The 20264-nt window shown below is 36.9% G+C and overlaps 1 protein-coding gene across 10 annotated transcripts in view; it reads right to left on the bottom strand.

The window, feature by feature from the left end:
• The window catches only part of LOC109406167 (protein grainyhead), an 827965-nt gene that overhangs the window by 177092 nt on the left and 630609 nt on the right, over window positions 1-20264 (bottom strand). For 9 of the 10 annotated variants that reach the window (XM_062852842.1, XM_062852845.1, XM_062852841.1 and 6 more), the window contains exons 5-7: window positions 15395-15508; window positions 14389-14495; window positions 4965-5459 (exon numbers count right to left, since the gene is read on the bottom strand). In XM_062852842.1, the coding sequence (XP_062708826.1) occupies window positions 4965-5459; window positions 14389-14495; window positions 15395-15508 (716 nt within the window). The remainder of the gene's footprint in view (window positions 1-4964; window positions 5460-14388; window positions 14496-15394; window positions 15509-20264) is intronic. The other variant, XM_062852843.1, reaches the window with a different exon arrangement.

Genomic DNA, 20264 nt, shown 5'->3' with positions numbered 1-20264 from the left:
GGAACAGTACTTAATCCGACTTTCTTTTTTATCTTTTTTTTACAAAATTAGGCCGATGCAAAAATTTAATATGTTTTATGTCATTCCTTTTCAAAAATCCCAAAATATTGAAGAAGCGAAAAACAACATGGCGGCCCAAGACTCCATTTTCAATAGAAAAAAACATGTTTTCAAGCAACAATTTTTCAAATAAAAAATATTTTTTCAATATGTAATGGCTATAATTTTAAAATTGTCAAAAGCTTTTTTTTGTTTTTATTTTTTTGTTCCTTATTTATTTTTGTCCCTCCTCGTACCCGATAACAGGTCTCGGACATAAAAGAAAAATAATATTTGCATCAGCCTAACTAAAAATACAAGTTCCAAACAGTTTCATTGTTCTTCCTTTTTGACTAAAAAAATACTTTGATTTTGAGTGTGGAATTAGCATAAGCTAAAATACACAGAAATGAAAATTAAAAAAAAAACTGAATTTTGATCTAGCTATTATTTTTCGTCATCTAAAATCGATTTAAACATTATTTGGTAGACAATTCTTCTACATTCGTGATTTTGTGGATTTTAGTTTTTGTTTTTTTTTTTCTAATTTTTGTGCTTGAGCATCCCTACACTTTAATATTTTTCTTGAAAGCCTATTTGAGATACCGTTTTTCAAACATTTTTATTTTTAATTTTATGATTTTTGTTGAAATTTTCATTTTTTTTTTTGAAAATTTTATTTTTTGTGTAATTTTGAGAAAAATAGTTCTAGAATGTATTGAACACCTCTGAAGTTTTTAACTATGTAAGAATGTTTGGGGTAAATTTGAAATATTTTAATTGTTGCGAATCAATGCTATTTTTTAATAATGTCTAAAATAAGGAAGGCACTAATTGGTCAAATTCGCAAGTAAACTATTTGCACGGATCCAAACAAATTTTATAATATGGAAATTCAAATATGAAAAATTGAATCAATGAATAAAATAAAGTTAAAGTACCCATTTTTTAACTTGGAATGCATGATCACGCATTATACAAACACTAAGGCTAATAATTAAAAAAAAATAGTAAAGACTTGATTTCTTATGGTTCTTAAGGACAGACGTTTTGGCATCTACATTGCTCCTGAACACTGCGTCTGCGATATGCAATATCGTCAACAGAAGGCGCTAGTGTGAAACGTCAAACCCCAAAAAAAAAAACGATGCGCGCGCCTCTGGTTGTGATAGCAACAACTATGAAGATTTAAAATGACCGTTAAAAGAGTGGTTGATGGAAATTTCACAACGACCTGGAACCTGGAATCGAATCCCACTCCCGAGTCCCGACAAACTCACAATAATGTGGATTCTTCCTTCGGAAGGAAAGTAAAGCCATGGGCCCAAGATAAACTAGCTTTGCGTTAAAAAGCTCGGTAATGAAAATAAAAAAAAAATTAAATTTATTCTTTTTTTTTTGAAAAAAATAAAGAGATATTGAAGTGTTTTTGAATTTCAATTGAAAAAAAAAAACTACTCAAAGCTAAAAAATGATAATGAAGAAAGATAATAGTTTGTTTACGACATTTTACGAAGTCCAAACCCGCTGTCAGAGTATGTAAAAAATTGAAATTAATCAAGTAATTGGAAAGTTTTTGGTTCCAAAAGTTAAAAACAAAAAGAGTAAATGAAAAAAAAAGAAATTTTAAGTGATTTTGAAAAAAAAAACGACACAAAGGTTTATTCAAACATCGAATTTAAAAAGAACTACGCTGAAAGAATGAAAATGTTTTGAAAACTGAAAAGGTTTATTAGCTCACAAATAAAAAAAAATAAACAAAAAATAAAATTAAAAAAAAAATGACAATTCAACTGAAAGCTTGTTTTTTTCGAGTAAATTAAACTTTATGGTACGGTGACGTTGGGTATTATCTGCTGGTTTGTTCCCTTCGTCATGAGTGGTTCTTGTCGGCCAAATTTCCTGAAACTTAGTCGTATAATATAGCTTGGTTGGGAAGGATTTGAGGCCAAGTCTGAGTTCAACAGCTTTAAAAACCCATGACGAAGAGGATAAAACTGCCAAAAATGCACAATTTACCCTATTTGTGCCGCCTCTATATCTGAATATTTTTGACTCAAACTCGAAGTTTTTTTTTGTGTTTCGAATTCAACTTTTCAGCTATTTTCAAAAAAAAAATCCATACCCTATTGTGTAATATGTAATAAACCTAAAATATGCATGTTTGTTGTAATGACACATTCTACCGTGACGAATATGCAAAAAATATTTGAGGGTTTACGGTCGAATTTACAAGTCATAGTGGAAAATCTGACCAAAAAAGCGTCAAAATGTTGTAATGTCACGGTAGAATGTGTCTAATAGGGTACCAATGGGTATTATCGGCAGGTTTGTTCTCTTCGTCATGGGGGTTTTTTGTCAGCAAAATTGCCCGAAACTTGGCCATATAATTCAACTTAGTTGGGAAGGATTTGAGATCAACTCTGAGTTCAATAGGTTTCAAAAAACCCCCAAAGACGAAGAGAACAAAACGGCCGAGAATAGGCAATTTCCCCTAGATAATGATTTATAAGGAATTGTTTTGATAGATTTGTCTTGGATAGACGTTTTAAAGTAATAATCATTTGGGCTTCATTAAATTACTCAGGTACCTTTTGACATCAACATCAGCATTCTATGGTTGTTCTTGAGGTTGTTAGGATAAGAACACATACTTCTTGTATGGTGGTATCCATTTTTGCCAATTGTGGCATTGTGTGTGATTCCAGCACACACATACTCCGTACCCAGAGGTTCCATTAACGCCACCATTAGAAAGGTTAGGGCACCCTCCATCATCGAAAAGGCAGGCGCCTCACGACCATATCAATTACTCTCACTTCACAAACAAAGACAGCCCCGTTAGCAAGTGCAATTCTCGGACCGCCCCGGAAAAGACTCTTTCGAGTCGAGCTCAATCAAATCGTCATCAGACCTTCCTCATCCTACCTCCCTCCTCCGTACCCTCAGGTGGATTAACCGAAATGGACATTTTCCCGCCTGACTTAAGCACCACCCTGTATCATTACCTCAGCGCCGCGCCGTCGACTCTTATTGCACCAACCAACTCCGGGTACTTGAAGTCGAGCAAAGTGTACCTACTAATTGAAATTTAATCTCCATTCCTCGTTTCCTCGTGCGGGTAGATAACTGTTTCCCCGTCGGCGGCCGGAGGATCCTTTCGATGAATGAACTCGACGGATACGTGAATGTGAATGAATTTGCAAAGAGCCTTTTTCGCAGACCGATCGCCCTGCCACTGCCGCCGCCTGCCTGGCCAGCATAAGTGAGGACAACAACTGCAGCTTAAGATAAGCGATGCCGATTGCCGAGGCATTCTGCTGAGTCTTTCTTGGGTCTCTCGCTTAATGAATCCCGGGACGGAATTTGGCTGAGTTGGATATATAGAGCACTTGTCGTGCAGGGGGATTTGCGGTGAATTGAACATACTAAGGACTATAGTTGTGAAAAGTTTGGCAGCCTTGCAGTTTCAAAGACCTTTCAACTTTGGAACTGTGAAAACAAAAAAAAAAGGACATCTAGGTAAAACAGAATTCGTTGAATTCCAATCGATTTTTTTCCTTTTTTTAATTTTTTATAATGAGTGTTTTAACTTGATGCCAATTCTACACTTCATTGAAAATATAGGGAATAGCGCCACTTGAGCGGTGGCTTCTATATTCGTCTGTTTTCCACTATAACTCAGTCAAATTTGAACCAATTGACACAACTTTAGGAATGTGGTGAGATAGGTATAATATCTACTCGTGTACAACATTTCAAGTCAATTGGTTCGAAATTGACTGAGTTATAGTGGAAAACAGACGAATATAGAAGCCACCGCCCAAGTGGCGCGATACCCTACTAAAATTTGTTCAGATAGTCTAGTCCAATGAAGAAATCGAAGTTAAAGATAGGTGTACGAATAATTGCAGAAAAACAGTAGCATGGAACGAGCTCACCAATGTTTCTATTGAATACAACCGTCTGAGAAAACATCGCCAATTTCAAACTTTTCACGTCATTTTGACCGACAATATGCCCATTTCACCTCCAGATCCCCCGTCGAATCCATCCGGGAACCGAGGAACCGTTGCAATTGCAAGAAAAAAAACAAGGTTTAATTGCAATTTAATTGCATTGCTATCACTAACACCACGATGACGGTGCCATCCAATGCAGCCGAAGGCCGCTCAGGTAGTGCTCTGATTTGATTTCATTTTAATGGAAATGCCATGCCGTTCGGCGTGTGAGCCTAAACCGATCCAATTCGATCCAATCCGAATTTGTCCCTGTCGTCGTCGTTGATCCGATAACGAAACGCCATCATCTAGACTAGACTCTAGAGAGGCGGTGCGTGGTGCGGGTCGCACGCATGCTCGCACCATCAAGCCGTCGTCGTCGATGTGATCGCGAGCGTCGTCGTCGTCGTCGTCTCAGACGGGGACAGAAGAGGAAGTGATCTATTTTAGGCTGATGTGGTCGTCTAGCTCAAGCCCTCTGACGGAGGGAGGAGGTAGCAAGCACGGTCGAGACGAAGAAAGGCCAAGGAAGCCATATTTGCATTTAAATCTGTTTAATGATTTCCTTTTCCATATTTTGCTGACCAGGGATAATCGCGCTGTCAGTGACTTGGGGCTGGTTGGCAAATTCGAAATGAGACGCGCGAACGATCTGTAGAATGCCAAGTTGAAGTGGTTTTATGGGTTTCAGGTGGATTTTTGGTTAATGTAACGAATTTGATGGCGTCTAGGCATTCTGCTTTTGAATTCCCTTTTCTTTGGGGAATTCAAAAGCAGAATACCTAGACGCCATCAAATTCGTTATATTAACAAACAAATCACCTGAAACCCATAAAACCACTTCAACTTGACATTCTACAGTTCGTTCGCGCGTCTCATTTCGAATTTGCGTCTCCATTTCGAATAAAATCAAAAAATACTTACATTTTTGGTATTTGCACTTTGTCGGCGTCGTTCTGCCGGCCGAAGTCGTGCCACGGTCGGGACCGGGGCGGTGCCGTCGCACTGCCAATCGACGTCGTCGGACTGTTCTGGCCACCGTTGACCACCAGGTTCCGCTGCAGGCTGGCGACCGATGCCGGTATGCCGCTGGAGTTCGGGTCCAGCAGCCCGGTCGGCGCCTGGCACAGTTCTGTATAATCGAAGGACGGTTGTACATTATTCTGATCTCTGGGAGTAATAGCATCGGCACCAATACCCGAATCAGGACTGGGAAGATCCACCGTTAGGCCGGTCGCGGAGGTGATCGTTTTGGTGTAGATCGTCTTGGACGAGTAGCGACCCTCGTAGGTGGTGGCGGGCGGGGGCCCGTCCGATTCCGCCGTACCGTAAATGGTCGTACGGGCCGGAGCATAGCCCTGCTGATCAAAGTACTCGCGGTAGGTGTACGGCTCGGTGATGAACGCCGCACCTCCCGGGCTGGAATGGAAGGGGAGGGAAACATACACATTAGAATCGAGATATATAACATAGAAAAAAGGTGCAGAAGTTCGAAACTGTTACAACCTTGGGAAAATGGTCTACCTTTTGTCGTTGTTGAGTGCGGTCTTGAAATCAGGTCATGCTTAGAAAAATAACATAAACTTCAGATTGGGGTTTTCAAGTGATTGTAAGTCACTTCAGGATTTCAGAAGGGTTTCAGGGAGGTTTTAGGGGGGGTTCATGAGGCATTAGGGAATTACAGGACGATTTCAGAAGAGTTTGTAAAAGGTTTCCAAGCGATTCAATGCGTTTCAAGAGGCTTCAGGGATTTTTAGGGGGTTACAAGATTCTTCAGTGGGATTTAAGAGAAGCTAACGAGGTCTCATGGGTTTTAGGAGTATCAAGGCGTTTGAAGAGGTTTCAGGGTCCATACACATATTTCAATGGGTTCCGAGAGTATCGAAGGGGGCCTTCAGTAGATTTTTAGACAAGTTTATAGATTCTCAGTGGGTTTTATGAGAAATTTCAGATTATTTCAAGGCTTTTGAAGGCGTTTCTGGAGGTTCCAGGGGGCTTCAATGACTTCAAGCAGAGTTGAAGGAAAGTCCGGGTTTTTAGCGGTTCAATGCATTTTAGATGATTTAAGAGGGGTGAGAATACTCAAGACAGTTCTTGAAGGTAGGAAACGTTTATTGAATTCACTGCTTGAGCGACCATAGTGGTGTAAGGCTGTATGAGCTATACTTTGATCATAGTGCTTCAAATGATAAGTTATGCTAATAGACCTAATGATTTATACTCAAGGGAGTTCTTAGATACCCCTAAGGATCTAAACGTCTCCATGCCCCAACTGAAACTCGCCTCAAACGTCCATCGACCACCTCTTCCACTTCTTTCCTGTGCACCCCTCTTAAATCACTCTTCAACTGCTATGACCACAATTCAATTATATTTAGATAAAGTTAACTAAATGAAGGTATTGAAATAGATTTTGTATAGGTACAAGTATAGGGGATTGACAAAATGATCGGGACAGGCAAAACATTAATTTTTCAAAAAATGGCCAAGTAGCTGTTACTTCTTGAAAAGTGCTTTCAAAATTGTCAAATTTTTGCTGTAAGTTGGTCCACTAGTTTTCTATCAGTGGAGAGAACGGGCTATTCTACATAAAGTTAAAAAGATCTCAATGAAAGGCATTATTATTCAATAACCAACTTTGAACGGTTATATCTCCGGATTCCATGAACCGAATGCAATTAAGTTTTTGCCGTTTATGACTTACATAATGAGCTTTGAACAACGTGTTTATAAGATAAAAAGTTATAGCAATGTGCCGATATGTCTATAATAAATCATCAAGAACGATAGGACATGCTTGTTCAAAGGCACTCTTTAATATACCAACTACAGAATGTTTTAAATAATTTTCCATATTCCAAATAATCTAATACACAATGTTTTTCAGAGGTCAATCCAGTGTTTTCTAGTACTTTCACCTTAAATTCTAGCAATATTTTCTCACAAATTCAAAAAGGCATTCATTCAGGACTCCTTACTTCAAATACTCCTTCAAGTACAGCTACAGTGATCCTCCCGAATGTCTCCAAAAATATCCTTTAAATTTTAGAAATGTTTTTTTAATTGCTATCATGCCTTGGGATGGATTACTTCGTAAACTGCTGAGTAAACTCCCTGAAAACATCAATGAAAAAATGCTATCCGAGGAAAAACTCTTGTAGGAATTACTTTTTTATGGATAATTGTAACTGTTACGTCTATTATATTAAATAAACTTAAATCTCCCAGTTTACTCTACATGTCACGTCAATTCATCACTATTGATGAGATGATCAGCTGGTTACATCATTCAAAAGAAAATAAATTGCAATTCTTCAAAAAATTTAGAAGTATTTATTCAAGAGTTTCTTAAAAATTCTTGAAACAATTTTTATATGGCTGCCTTGAGAAATTTCTTCAATTTTGTACAGAGCGTTTTTCAAAAAAAAAAGCTTGCAAGACTATACCTGAAGGCTCCTTTACATATTATTATTACATAAATTTCAGGTAAAAGCTTCTTCGAAATTATTGTGGACATCCCAAGGGAAACTTAGCACACACTTCAAAAGCGCTGATAAAAGCTGCCAGATTTCTTGGAAAATATTTATCACAATCCGCTTAACATGTATGGATGAGTTTTTTAGAAATATATCTAAATGATTATGTAGCTCAGTGGCAATTCCCTAACCTCAAATCTACCTGTTCAACGAATGGAAATACTTGGATTTTCTCAACAAATTGGCTTGAAGGTTGTAGAAAATGACGAGATTAGTAATTTTGGTCCATGTGCAATTTGATTCTGATCCTGAATCCTACGCAAATTAAATTGTTGGGGTCGTTGAACAGGTAAAATGTGATGTAACGAGACGCCACTGATGGAGCTGCTAAAGGAACTCTAGGCTGCGGGTCTAAATGATGGCAAACAATCGCCTAGGATGGAGATCGTCTCCGGCCCATTGCACCAGGACTAAGTTAGTAATAAACAATTACGGAACTAATACATATTTTGCCTGCTCCTCTATTCTTAGCTTTGGAAAATATGTAGTATTATTTTACTTCGGAATGTATATTTTTAGAAATAAATTTTGATTTTCTGTTTTCGCAAATAAGACGAAAAAATAGGGTAGAAGCTTCAGTTTTGGCCAGCCCGGAGTTTTGGCCATAGTGCGGTATTCAGCCTGTAACGATCTAAATTGGCATAAACTTATTTTTTACTAGTAGATTCTAATATAATAATACGAATGCAGCTGCTAAAACCATACATTTTGATTGAAAACTGGAAGAAAAAAAATAATTTTCCTTAAAAAATCAGCTCCCATAAATCTATTTTAGCCAGGGTGCTTCTAATTTGGCCACTCCCATAAGAAATACACGTGATTGGCCAAAATAGAAACCAAAGCTGAGAATATGGCCAAAACTGCGGCAAGGCTTCTATTTTGGCCAGTGCCACTTTTAATACAAAAATCAAGTATTAGCTTGATTTCTGCATTTTTCTAATAGAGTACAGATCGAAACCTTTCATTTTACACATTGGTAGTTTTCATTGGATTATTGGTTATTTTTAGAAAAATGATCTCCCTTAGACTGGCCAAAACCGGTGCTCGCACCCTATATATTTTAAAACTCTTTTGAAAATTTCTGAAAATCAATACAAGTTTTTGAAAATTTCTCAGCATTTTCACATGCTAAATTTTCAATCAAATGCCTTCAGTTGAATGCCATTCAATTATTTTTGAAATAAAAAAAATTGAGAAGGTCTCCAAAAATTCTTTAACTTTGAATTCATTTTTTTTAAATATTTGTTCATGAATTTTTCATTTATGCTTCTTTACTCGTTACTTCAAAATTTGTTGCTTTGATAGCTCTATTAGTTACTGATGGAAAAAAAATTATAAATAAATCAGAAGAAAATTCTTTGAAAACTTATTGAACAACTTATCTCGAAAAATAGAAGAAAATATCGTCGAAGGACTCTAGGAAAATCATAAAACTTTAAAAACTTTTTCTAATAAATTAATTGTGTTGTTGAAAAAATAAAAAATACTGAAATAATTTACAATGAAATTTGAAGCTAAGTTCATGAAAGAGTCAAATTTCCGAAACGAATCATGGTACCTAAATAAAATAAAAAAGCTCTCTTCTAAACCAACTCATTGCTGCGAATTAAAAACACTACTTTTATTGTAACTTTGGCAATCATACAACTGCCAAAAGTTGTAGAGCATCAATCTGGGAACTAGCAAAGGACACCGTCGAACCATGTTATGGCTCTGTTCTGCTGGATAAATTAATGTTTGCAAATTTTGTGGAATTCTTGAAAAAAAATGAAGAGGTTCTGGGAAAAATGCAATACCTTCATATTTTTTTTTTCTTTTTTTTTCTTGTATTATTTAGCAGCTTGCATTCATTATCGCTCCAGCAATTATTACAGATTTTTAGAATAAAATTATCGGAAATAATCCACACAAATTCATTCGGATATTTCTGAAAAAAAAAAAACTTGCCGCAGATTTTTTCTAGGGTTACTGTTACACAATGTTCTAGTGATTGCTTGAATATTTTTTTTATTAATTCCGTAACATACTCGTTACATACGTCTAGGACTTTTTTACAGAAACTATCAAAAAGATTCCTCCAGAAATTGATTCACAGTATGCTCAAGGATATTTTTCTCGATATTTGACTAACTTGGCTTCTTGAAATTCAGCCGGAAACTCTTGTGTTAGCAAGAGTTCGGTTGCTTTCATGTATGTCTGTAAATTCCATCGGGTATTCTTGAGATTTTTTAGGAGCGATACACTAAAGAAAGTTATTGAAATCACATTTCTGGCAGTAAATCGGAAATAAATTCTTTGAAAGATTGCGGCATAGACTCAACCGGGACTTCCTCTGAATTTTTCACTACCAACTTTTTTCTGCGGGATTTTACAAAACCAACAGATTTTCGTCAGGAAAAATTAAGATTTTCTTCTGGAAGACTCATCCAGGAATGACACCTGAAATTGCTTAAGATGATAAAATCTGAAGATTATGTTTCTGGTGGAAAACTTTCTTTTTTTTTTTAATTTTTTACATGATTTCTGAAACTTCCAGTTACACAGTTTTCTCCAAAACATGCGCCAAAAGTTCCATTCGAATTATTTCCGTAAATACTTCTAGGAGGAGGAACATAATGATGAAGGTCTGTCAGAGTCCACCAGACAGTGTTCCAGGAGAAATAAGCCAAACGCTACTATATATCAAGTTGAATTTCTAGAAAAAAATCTTGAGAAAATTAAAAGTTAAGCTCCAAGCATAGAAACTTTAAAAAAGAAAAAAAAAACAACTGGTATTTCTGAAGAAACTCTCAAATTTTTAAAACCCCTCCTCTAAAGAATGGTAGCTGAAAATGTTTGGAGGAATTCTTGAATCTAATACCCAACCCCGCCTTTAAACAGGGTATAGTTTGTGTTTTTTTTTACTTTCCTAGCTAATCAATTTATTTTTGGCTGATATTAAGGACTGTTTTATGAATCTCAAAATAGTTATTGATGTCTTTTTATGTTTGAGGATATTTGTTTAAAATTATTGTAAAATTGATGTTTGGTTGCCGTTCAGATCTATTTTTTTATTTTGTATTGAATCGTAACAATTAGTATATTTAAAATTTTCTCTTACCATTTTCTTATAGCAAAAGGATTTAGGGGAGTTGAATACACTCTTAAATTGTTTTTCTTAAAATTACACGAATTAATTAATGTTCCATGAAAAAAAATGTAAATAATTATTTCAAAAATAATCAAAAAAACTCAATATATTTTTGTTTTGAGAAATCGATAAAAGGTTCTCAGAAAAAAAATAAAAGTGTAGAGATATTCAAAAGTAAAAATTCAAAAAATCAAAAGCCAAAATTCACAAAATCGCGAGTTTAAAAGAATCATCTTTAGGTCCAAATAAAAAATAAGTATTAGAGGGTTAACGTGGAAAGTAACAAAGACAAACTTAGTGAGACACTCTTGAAAGATTATTTAGGAATGCATCTAGACTTGAATGGATAAATCAACGTAAAATAGCCATGGTAAATATATGCAGAGATTCTCATGGTTTCATTTTTTTTTCAAAGTTCCCCCTCGCTGTGTGACGAACTAGCTATTATAGCTAAACTGGATGCATTTCCTCATTTTTTGGTTTTGGATTAATAAAAAACGGAGCAATATTTTCAAAATCTGGTACCATAAGAAAATCAAGGCTCAAGGTATCTCCTGTTTTTTTTTTCCTGTCCAAAAACTTAATCTACCAGGGAAAAATGTTGATGAAGTTAAAAAAAATAAAAATTTTGTTGTAAAAGCCTGTAAAAACAAAAAAAAAAACGCTTTCCACCAGAAAAAAACAGGAGATACCTCGATCCTTATTCTATATCTGTATGGAAACCGATTCGTTTTTAGAACAATATTTAAATAATAAAAAAAACATTTTTCATCAATAAAAAGAGTACAAAAAACAGGTTCTTCTTAATAACTATTGTAGAGATTTATAAAAAAAAATCACGGAGCAATGTTTTCAAAATCGGGTTTCACACACATTGAGAGGAAGGATAAGGGTGTCTTTTGATTTTTCCTGGTGGACATTTTTTGTCATTTTTACAAAAACCATTTTTAAACAAAATTTAAAAAAAATGTAAAAAGAAAAACATTTTCATCAGGAAAAGAAAATGAGAAGATACCCTTATCCATCCTCCAAAAAGGTATCCCAACGAACATTTTCGCTGTATACAAGTTGAACCAACTACTCTTCCGCAAACTTTTGCTTAAGAAGCTATTATTCAGCTACTTCTGTTTCTTGGGATGAAAACCGATTTTGAGAATATTGCTCCGATATTTATAAAAAAAAAACAAAATTTGAGGAAATCCATTCAGTTTCGTTTTACTCTAATATTACTCTAAGGACTTCAGTGGTAAACCGAAAAACTCTTAACGGAATTCCTTTGCTAGAAGATTTTGATGGATTAGGGTGCCTGTACCAATTATGGCACTACCTAAGGAAAACTATTTATACAAAAATAGCGAGAAGACCAACGAATATCACCAATATGTTGAAAGATAGTTTAGTTTCCATACCTTACAGGAAAAATATAAAAACGGAGCCAAAACTACTTTTAGTATTTATTAAAGCGTGCGCCAATGATAGGAACCATGTACCAGTTATGGCTACATTTTTTAACTTCAGTTCCTTTTCGCACTATTTGCATGCATTTCTTATGGGATCAGCCATAATTGGTACACTATGGCGAAAAATGATTTATTTCTACCATAATTTGAGCAAAATGTGGACTTTAAATGTGTGCAACCATCTTTTGTGAACGTGATCTGTTGTTCACATTTTTATTATTGTTGATATATATCGTTAAAGGGTGAAAATCAACTATGGCGAATGATTGGTACTATAGCCATAATTGGTAGACTTACCCTATTTCAGAAACAGAAATGCCATGTACTAGAATCAGTTGGCGTTGCAACCCGTAACGGAAATTTTGAAGCAATTCAGGTAAAAATTCCTGAGAGGATAAATTTTTGAGGAATTCCACCAGTAATCCACCAGTGACTTACAAGGCCATTCAACCATATTTTTTTGTGGAATTTCGCCAGAAACTCTTCCTAGAATGGTCGAAAGGTTTGTTATGAAAAAGAATCAAGAATTCTGAAAGGAGACTCTTGAAGACTTTAGGAGAGAAATGTCGAGATGAATCTGGAAAGAAATTATTATTATTTCTTTATTATAGAGATTTTCAGCCCTAGGCTGGTTCATCTCTTCGTGGAAAGAAAATAAAACACTCCTGAAACGCTGCTCAAGTTCACTGAAACGCCCCTAATGTTCCATGTAACCACTTGAGATATCCTGAAACATCCTTGAAACGTTCCTGATGCCCCTTAAAATCATCTAGCTTTCCTGAAATGCCTTTTCTGATCTATCCCGAAAATCTGCTGAAATCCCTAAAATATTGGCTTTGTCAACATTCTATTTTTTCTTTCTAATTCTCCTCCGCAAACACGAGAAAGAGAATGATGACTGAGAGGCCAACCTGTTTTTTCTCGTGTTTGCAAGGAGAGTAAGTAAACAAAAAGAAAAAAAAATACGCGAATCCCTTGAAGAGCAACGAAACCCCCTGAAACCCCTCGAGACTCCATGAAACGCCCCTCAGAACTGGAATGGGCAGTCCAATGTTTGCACCGTTAAACTTATAAAACGATCTATGAAAAATTGCCAAATGATCCATCGATAACTTTTCAATATTCCATAGAAGCATACCAGAAAACCATAAAGCAGTCTTTTGAATCCATGAAAGATTGTCGTATAGTTTCTTCTTTTCGTGAAATGTACAAAATGTACAAAATGCCAGAATTTCATGAACTGCTCCATGAAATGGCTGAAAGGATCCCTAGAATTGTTCATAAAAATAAGAAATGATCAATAAAAAAATAGAAAATGATCCGTAGGTAATAGGGAAACGATCCATAAAATATTTTAAAAATCCACAGAAAAAAAGATCCATAAAATATAGGAAATGATCCATAAAATTTAAGAAATTATCCATATACCTACAGTGTAAATTTTACGAAAAAGTTGTCCATGGCTTTATTGGATCCATATTTTATGGATCATTTTCCTAATTTTACGGGTCATTTCAAAAGTGGTATGGATTATTTCTTATATTTTTTGGATTGTTTTCCAATTTTATAGGGATCATTATTTATATGTTATGGATCATTTCATAATTTCTGTGATTCGTTTACTTATTTTTTTGGGCTTATTATCTTATTTTTTAAATGATCGTTTCCATTTTTTTATGGATCATTCTAGGGCTTGTTTCAAACAGTTCATGAAGCTGTTTATGATTTTTTGGAATTCTTTATTGTAAATTTTTACGAAAAGAAGGGACCATTCGACAATTTTTCATCGCTCTGACTGCATTATGGTTTTCTTATATGCTTCTATGAAATATTGAAAAGTTTTCAGTGGATCATTTGGCAATTGTTCATGGATGATTCATGACCTTTTATTATATGCAAAAGAATGTTTTCCCTTCCTGGAATCCCCTGGTTCGCTCTTAACATATCTAAAACCCTTCTGAAACTCTCTAAAATGCACTTGAAACCACTTAAAACTTCTAATAAACCTCCGGGAACATCCTAGAAACCCTCTAAGTAATATCTTATGAGACAAGTTCATTCCCAGGAAAAGAAAACTATAGAAATACAGTAGGCAATCACGTTCAGCATCTTTTCGTGTTTTTTTATGAAGAGTCGGCATTCAACAACGACAAAATTATCATACTTTTCAGAGAATTTTCACCAAATTCTCGCACACCGTGCACGGTATAACTGAAACTTACCCTAATCTCTGCTGGTACATGCCGTACTGATCATAGGAGGGGCTGGGCGAATTTGTGTTCACATTGGAACCTGCTGTCGCAGCCGAACTGGCCTGATGAGATGGACCCTGTTTTAATTTCGGAAAGAAGAAAGAAGAAACAGAAAACCAAATTAAATCACCAATCAATATTGATAAGTAGGTTAACACTTCGTTTTTGTTTTTTTATTTTTATTTTTTTTTTCGTGTTAAGTGTATTTTGGAAGCCGACCAGAAGGCCTATCGGAATGACAGTTGTTCGGTTTGGAAAAGTGAAATCATTTCTCAATCTAATTAACGATTCAGTTTCGAACTTGTCCCGCGCGACCCTTCTTAGATAATGGAGGAGACGAAATGGACGAACGAGCCTCGTTGTTGCGTGTCAACCCCAAACATCGAAAGCTGGCTTTTTTTTTCGGGAGCTGTCAATCTCCCCGGTGCGTTTTGGGATCTGGGGCCGGCCCCTACTCTGGGTAGGTTTTGTTTATGTAAATATGCTAATTTTCCTCTGCGATGTCATCCACCATCATCAAGTTGGACGAGCTTTCGAACGAAGTCAGCTGGTTGGTGGAAACATCAAACAACTCAAATCAGCTGTCACGATGACAGCAGTGTTGCCAGGTTGTTGGTTGCGGGGACACCCTAATCCTCGGATTGTGTTTCTCTAGCCTAATTAAGGCATCAAAAATCAGGCGTAGAGTGGTGGCATCGAGTCCGAGTCCGAGAGAAGGAAATAAAACAAAAAAAAGCTAGATTTCGATTGTTGGTGTCAGATTAGAGCGACAGCAGGCTTTGTGGTGTCCTCCAATTCGAGAGTTGTTTGGCGCGCGCAGGTCGTTCGCATTATTAGCGCGCCGAAGCGAAGGACAAAAACACGCAAAATAATCGCAACGGCGGCGATTTGAGAAATGATTTATTGGAGAGTCTTTCCGATATGCTCTGGTGTGTATTTTTTTATTATTATTTCTCGTATGCGAACGAGGTCTTACCTGCACGTAGAGCGGGCCGGGGGCTGCATACATGTTTTCAGCCGAAGGACTTCCAGGGCTGGGTGGAGGTTCCTTAATCTGTACCGAGGGCGATGTGGGCTGAACAACCAACACCTGTGAAGGAAGAGGAAAAAACATGCAATTAGAAACGTCTCTTGGTGGGAAAGTCGTGACACTAGGATTAATGAATGTTTTGAATGAGGAAAGGGTGTAAAATGTGTTCTCCCAGGTGTTTGCTGAATGACGACTATTTTTCAGAATTGTTTGCTCATTTTTCTTCAATTTTAAGTACGAATTAAATTTAGCTTTTTTGAAACTGCAATATCTGTGTGAACCCCAAGTAACAATTTCATTGCTGATTGGTTTTCTTTGATTTTTATTAGGGTTTTATTACAGCAATAATTAAAACTCACAGTTTTATGACTGCTTTTATGAAAACCATTGATAAAATGTTTTATAGTATACTTGAAGATATCCATAAAGACAGATTTTGAGAGTAAACAAAACTTTCCGATATTTAAACCTTTTGGCAATTATTATTACCACAATAAAACTGTTAAAACTCTCAACAGATGGCGATCTGTTCGATTAGTAACGACATCTGTTGATGGAAAACCAGAACTATGACACTGCTAGGTTTATGGCGGTCATCATAAAAGTAAACTTCCTTTCGTTTTATTTTCGCTGATTATGGTTGTCGCTACATTGAAGAATTAGCTAACGTGAATAGAAAATAGTTAATTTAGTTCAAATACGCAATAAATTGATAGTTTGCCACCATTTCCATAAAATGCTCACATAAATACACTCTCTCTGCTGAGTTTTCTTGTGATTCGACATAGTTTTACTAAATTCACAAATTGATTTATTTCATTCCAAGATGATAATATTCACTATTTTCGAAGCGCATTAATTTTATGATTCTGCAACCTCAATATTCACGGTGAATTCGAATGAGCATAAGCCTACCAGCACAATAACTACTGAAATATTGCTTTGAAATAATCGCTTCTACTTGCGAATGATGTATCTTTCTGAACTTTACGTGCCATCGAAGAAGCTTCTCTGCATCTTGAGCTGTCATAGTTTTTGTTGAAAAAAAAAACAACAACAATCGAGAATTTTTCAACTAGGTTTTAAAACGGGTTTATTGCTACTCTTAATGCGGTTTGCAAAACCTCACCGAGAGTGGTCCACTTAGCCGGAAGATGCTCTTAAAGAGGTTATCAAGAGGTTTTGATGTATGATTCAGTTTTATTGCAAGTTTTATAAAATTGGTCATGAAGATCTCTTGTAGAGCCGAACAAAACTTAAAATGTTACTTGGGAACGTAATGTAGGTTTCAGCCTAAAAGCACGTATTGTCTCACCAAAATAATTCCTAGTATAATTGAAAGGTGGAAGGAGTAATACAGCAAATTAAGTTCAAATACTGTAAGACATGCGGGTTCCTCCCAATTGCATCGTCTCAACCGGTCATCCCGAAACACATTCTCCACTTCACAGACTTTGTACTTCTCAAAGACAAATGGCACCAACTGATAAAGACTATCAGTCACTCTGTCGTCGAACGAACGCCGAACGACAACTCGAAACGAAGGGACCTTTCTCTGTACGCAACAACGCAGCCCCTTAACTCGACTGTAATTACGACACTTCTTGGCGAACGACGCGACAGTGCAGTGGAACGGAACCTGCGAACCCGAGATTTCCACCACAGATCGCAATCGGGATCACATAAATCTTCGTTCCGGTCGGTGTGGTGGCTTGTGGTGGGAGCTTATCTGGCGTGGTTCCGTCGTGTACCAATTAGTCACAGCATCGAACCGTGCGGCAGCGTGTCGCTGGTAATCGATTTGGGCAGGTTCACCTGCCTGAGCGTCCTGTGCGTTGGCGAGTTGGCCTGAAGTGTACATCTGATATCGCTCGAAATCGATAACACCAGTCAGTGGAAGAGTGCGTGTTTTACAACGCGAAACTTGAATTGATAAAAGTTTGGCTTCGATTGGAACCCGGTGGAGGATCGGGAAGACGTATCGATGGCATTGCTGGGCTCGGGCCTGAACAAGATTGCATAAATTGATTAATTAGGGAGAGAAGATCACGCGGGCAGATTCGCGTCTATGATGTGGGATGGAGCGCGAGTACCTAGTCGTGCATCGAGATCGAATGTGGATTGTGAAAAATTAATTAGCTTGTGGGCGTTATCTGGCGTTATTTTGGTGCTACGATCAAAGTTGTTCATTATACTGGTCGACAGTGACAAAATGTCCGGATGTTCTAGGTTTGATCATTGAACGATAGAAAATAGCAGATGACTGTAAGTTGTCTGAAGTTGATATATATACAGAGTTTTGGGATATCACCTACTCAAATTTTCCGCTAATTCTATCTTTTGGGTTCGTCACTTCAAGCCTTTATCACCGTTGATGTCTCCGGTACGAACAATTAAGAAAATTCTCAATGTCTCCAAATCCTTACCACTAAGTGGAATGATTTCGACAAAATGGCTAAGCTATAGCGCAAAAGTGTCTAAAAAAGAAACGCTTCCGAGATGGTGCCACTTCCCTACGCGAAGAATCGAAATAAAATGGCTATGGGTTCAAAGTTTTGTTTGAAACCAGAAACACCTAGTGACAAAATCATCAATAAATTGGTGAACCTCCAAATTGCTCTTGACTTCTTGAAGAATTTATCCGAACACCACACATTTCTATTTGCTCTGAATTCTGAGACATGACAGTTCAAAGTTGTTAACTACCTGCCACCTAGCGGCTAAATCGTCAACTAATTGATGACTTTCTAAGAAACAGCCGTTTGAAATGTTACTTCACAACTTGTAACACCAGTCATCAGTGAGCCTAGTGATTAAGGCTACAGATCGCCAGCTTGCATCTGACGACACTTTTCTATGTACTTTGAATACGCAGATACAGCGGCTCGAAACTTTACTTAGTCATTACCGCCACCTAATGGCGAGCTTTCCAACCTATTGATGCATTGCTAGCTTGCTCTTGATCGTCCGAAGAACTTTGCCGAATATGATACTTTTCTATCTGCTTGAGATCTCAAGAAAATAGTTCAAAGTTATATGATAACTAGAGCCATCCAGCTGCAGCAGTGAACTTGTCTATTATCGTCTATTATCGGCGAATCGTTAAATAGGTTTTGATCTTACGAATAATTTTGGCGAAGACGACAACTTTCTATTTATTTTGGGCCCTATGATACAAAAGTTGATAACTTTGATGAACACTGGCACCACCTAGCGGAAAAATCGCCAAATAATTACTGAATCACCAAATTGATCCTAACCCTCCGAAGAACATTGTCAAAGATGACTCTTGTTTATCTGCTTTGGATTCTTAGACAGAGAAGTTCATAACTCTGCCTAAGACGACACTTTCCTATCTGGTATCCGGAGTCCGATATGGAACAGTTCAAAACTTTACTTGATAACTAGCACCATGTAGCGGCCAATCAGTCGGTGTACCATCAATTTGTTTTTTAGTTCCTGAATAACTTTGCCGATGTTGACACGCATCTATGTACCTGATTTAGATCCCGAGATAACAAAAAAAAAAACATTGAAAACTAGTGCCACCTAGCGGCAATATTAGTGCTTCTATAGAAACTACGCTACGGGATAGCGCTTCTATATGCCGAATCGCCAACTAATTGAATGTTCATTGGAGTTGCATGAACAAAAACTTTGCCAACGAAAGTATGACACCATCTAGCATTATGCCTGAGATATTTGCCCACACCTCCAATTAGATCGTTTCATGAGGTCTGGGATGCCTATCTACAACACAGATTGTCGAATGATAGGAATCTATGTAATAGAAGTCCGTGAAAACTGAAACCGTGTAGTAGAAGCCTGGACTGTACTTGACAGCAATCCGCCTTTTACTGAGTCATCCCCTTCCTATTCCGCCTTTTTTTTGCAAGCGTATGAATTGGAGCATTGCCAGATTGCTTTCGAACATCTTAGAGAGCTTTACCGAAGACCCCACAGATCTGTTTGCTTAGAATTCTAAGATACAGCAGTTCAACGTGAAACTTGACAACTAGTACCACCTTGCAGTAAAATTTCAGATTAATTAGTAAATCGCCAGATTACTCAATGGTAACCTCCGTAAATATGTTAGCGAAGTCAACACATCTCTATTCCTCTATTATCTTGAGATAAACCAGTTCGAATTGGCAACTAGCTCCACCTAGCGGAGAAATTTTCAAGTTTTACATGCAACACCAAATTGCTTTTGACAACTTGAAGAACTTTGCCGAAGAATCAATACATCTGTGTGGTTTGAATCCAGAGATACAGCTGTTCAAATTTCAAATTGATTACTAGTGCCACCTTGTGGCAAAATCACCAAATTTCTCTTGAGTTTTGTGGTAAGCTAATACAGTTTTATTTGTTCTGAATCTTGGAATTCAGGTCACTAGTACCACCTAGCGGAGACAATTGCCAAGTAATAAGTAGATCACATCTACACCAGAAATTGGTAGCCAGGGCTTTACCGAGGGACACAGAGTACGCATCCTAACGTACGTACAGAGTACGTCACCTAGCGGCAGAATTACGAACCTACTGCTTATCTTCATACAGCAAACGATCTTCTGAACAATTTTGTCGAAGACATAAACTTTCCATTTTATCGGAATCGCGAGTTAGAGCTGGTTAAATTTGTGTAGACAGGAACTGCAAGTCAAACTGTTTGTCTTTTAGATCTCAACGACCTTCTGAACAACATTGCTGAAAACTGTATTTTTTTCAGATTATTAGGATTTCGGGATATAGGGGGATTAGGGGCATAATGAACACCCTAAGCAAATGACTATGTTAGGCCTGTATAACAGACAAA

The sequence above is a fragment of the Aedes albopictus genome, chromosome 2 (genome assembly GCF_035046485.1).
Source record: "Aedes albopictus strain Foshan chromosome 2, AalbF5, whole genome shotgun sequence".
Taxonomy (NCBI): Eukaryota; Metazoa; Arthropoda; class Insecta; order Diptera; family Culicidae; genus Aedes; species Aedes albopictus.
The sequence above is the reverse complement of the archived record's forward strand: the minus strand, read 5'-3'. Positions and strand labels throughout refer to the sequence as shown.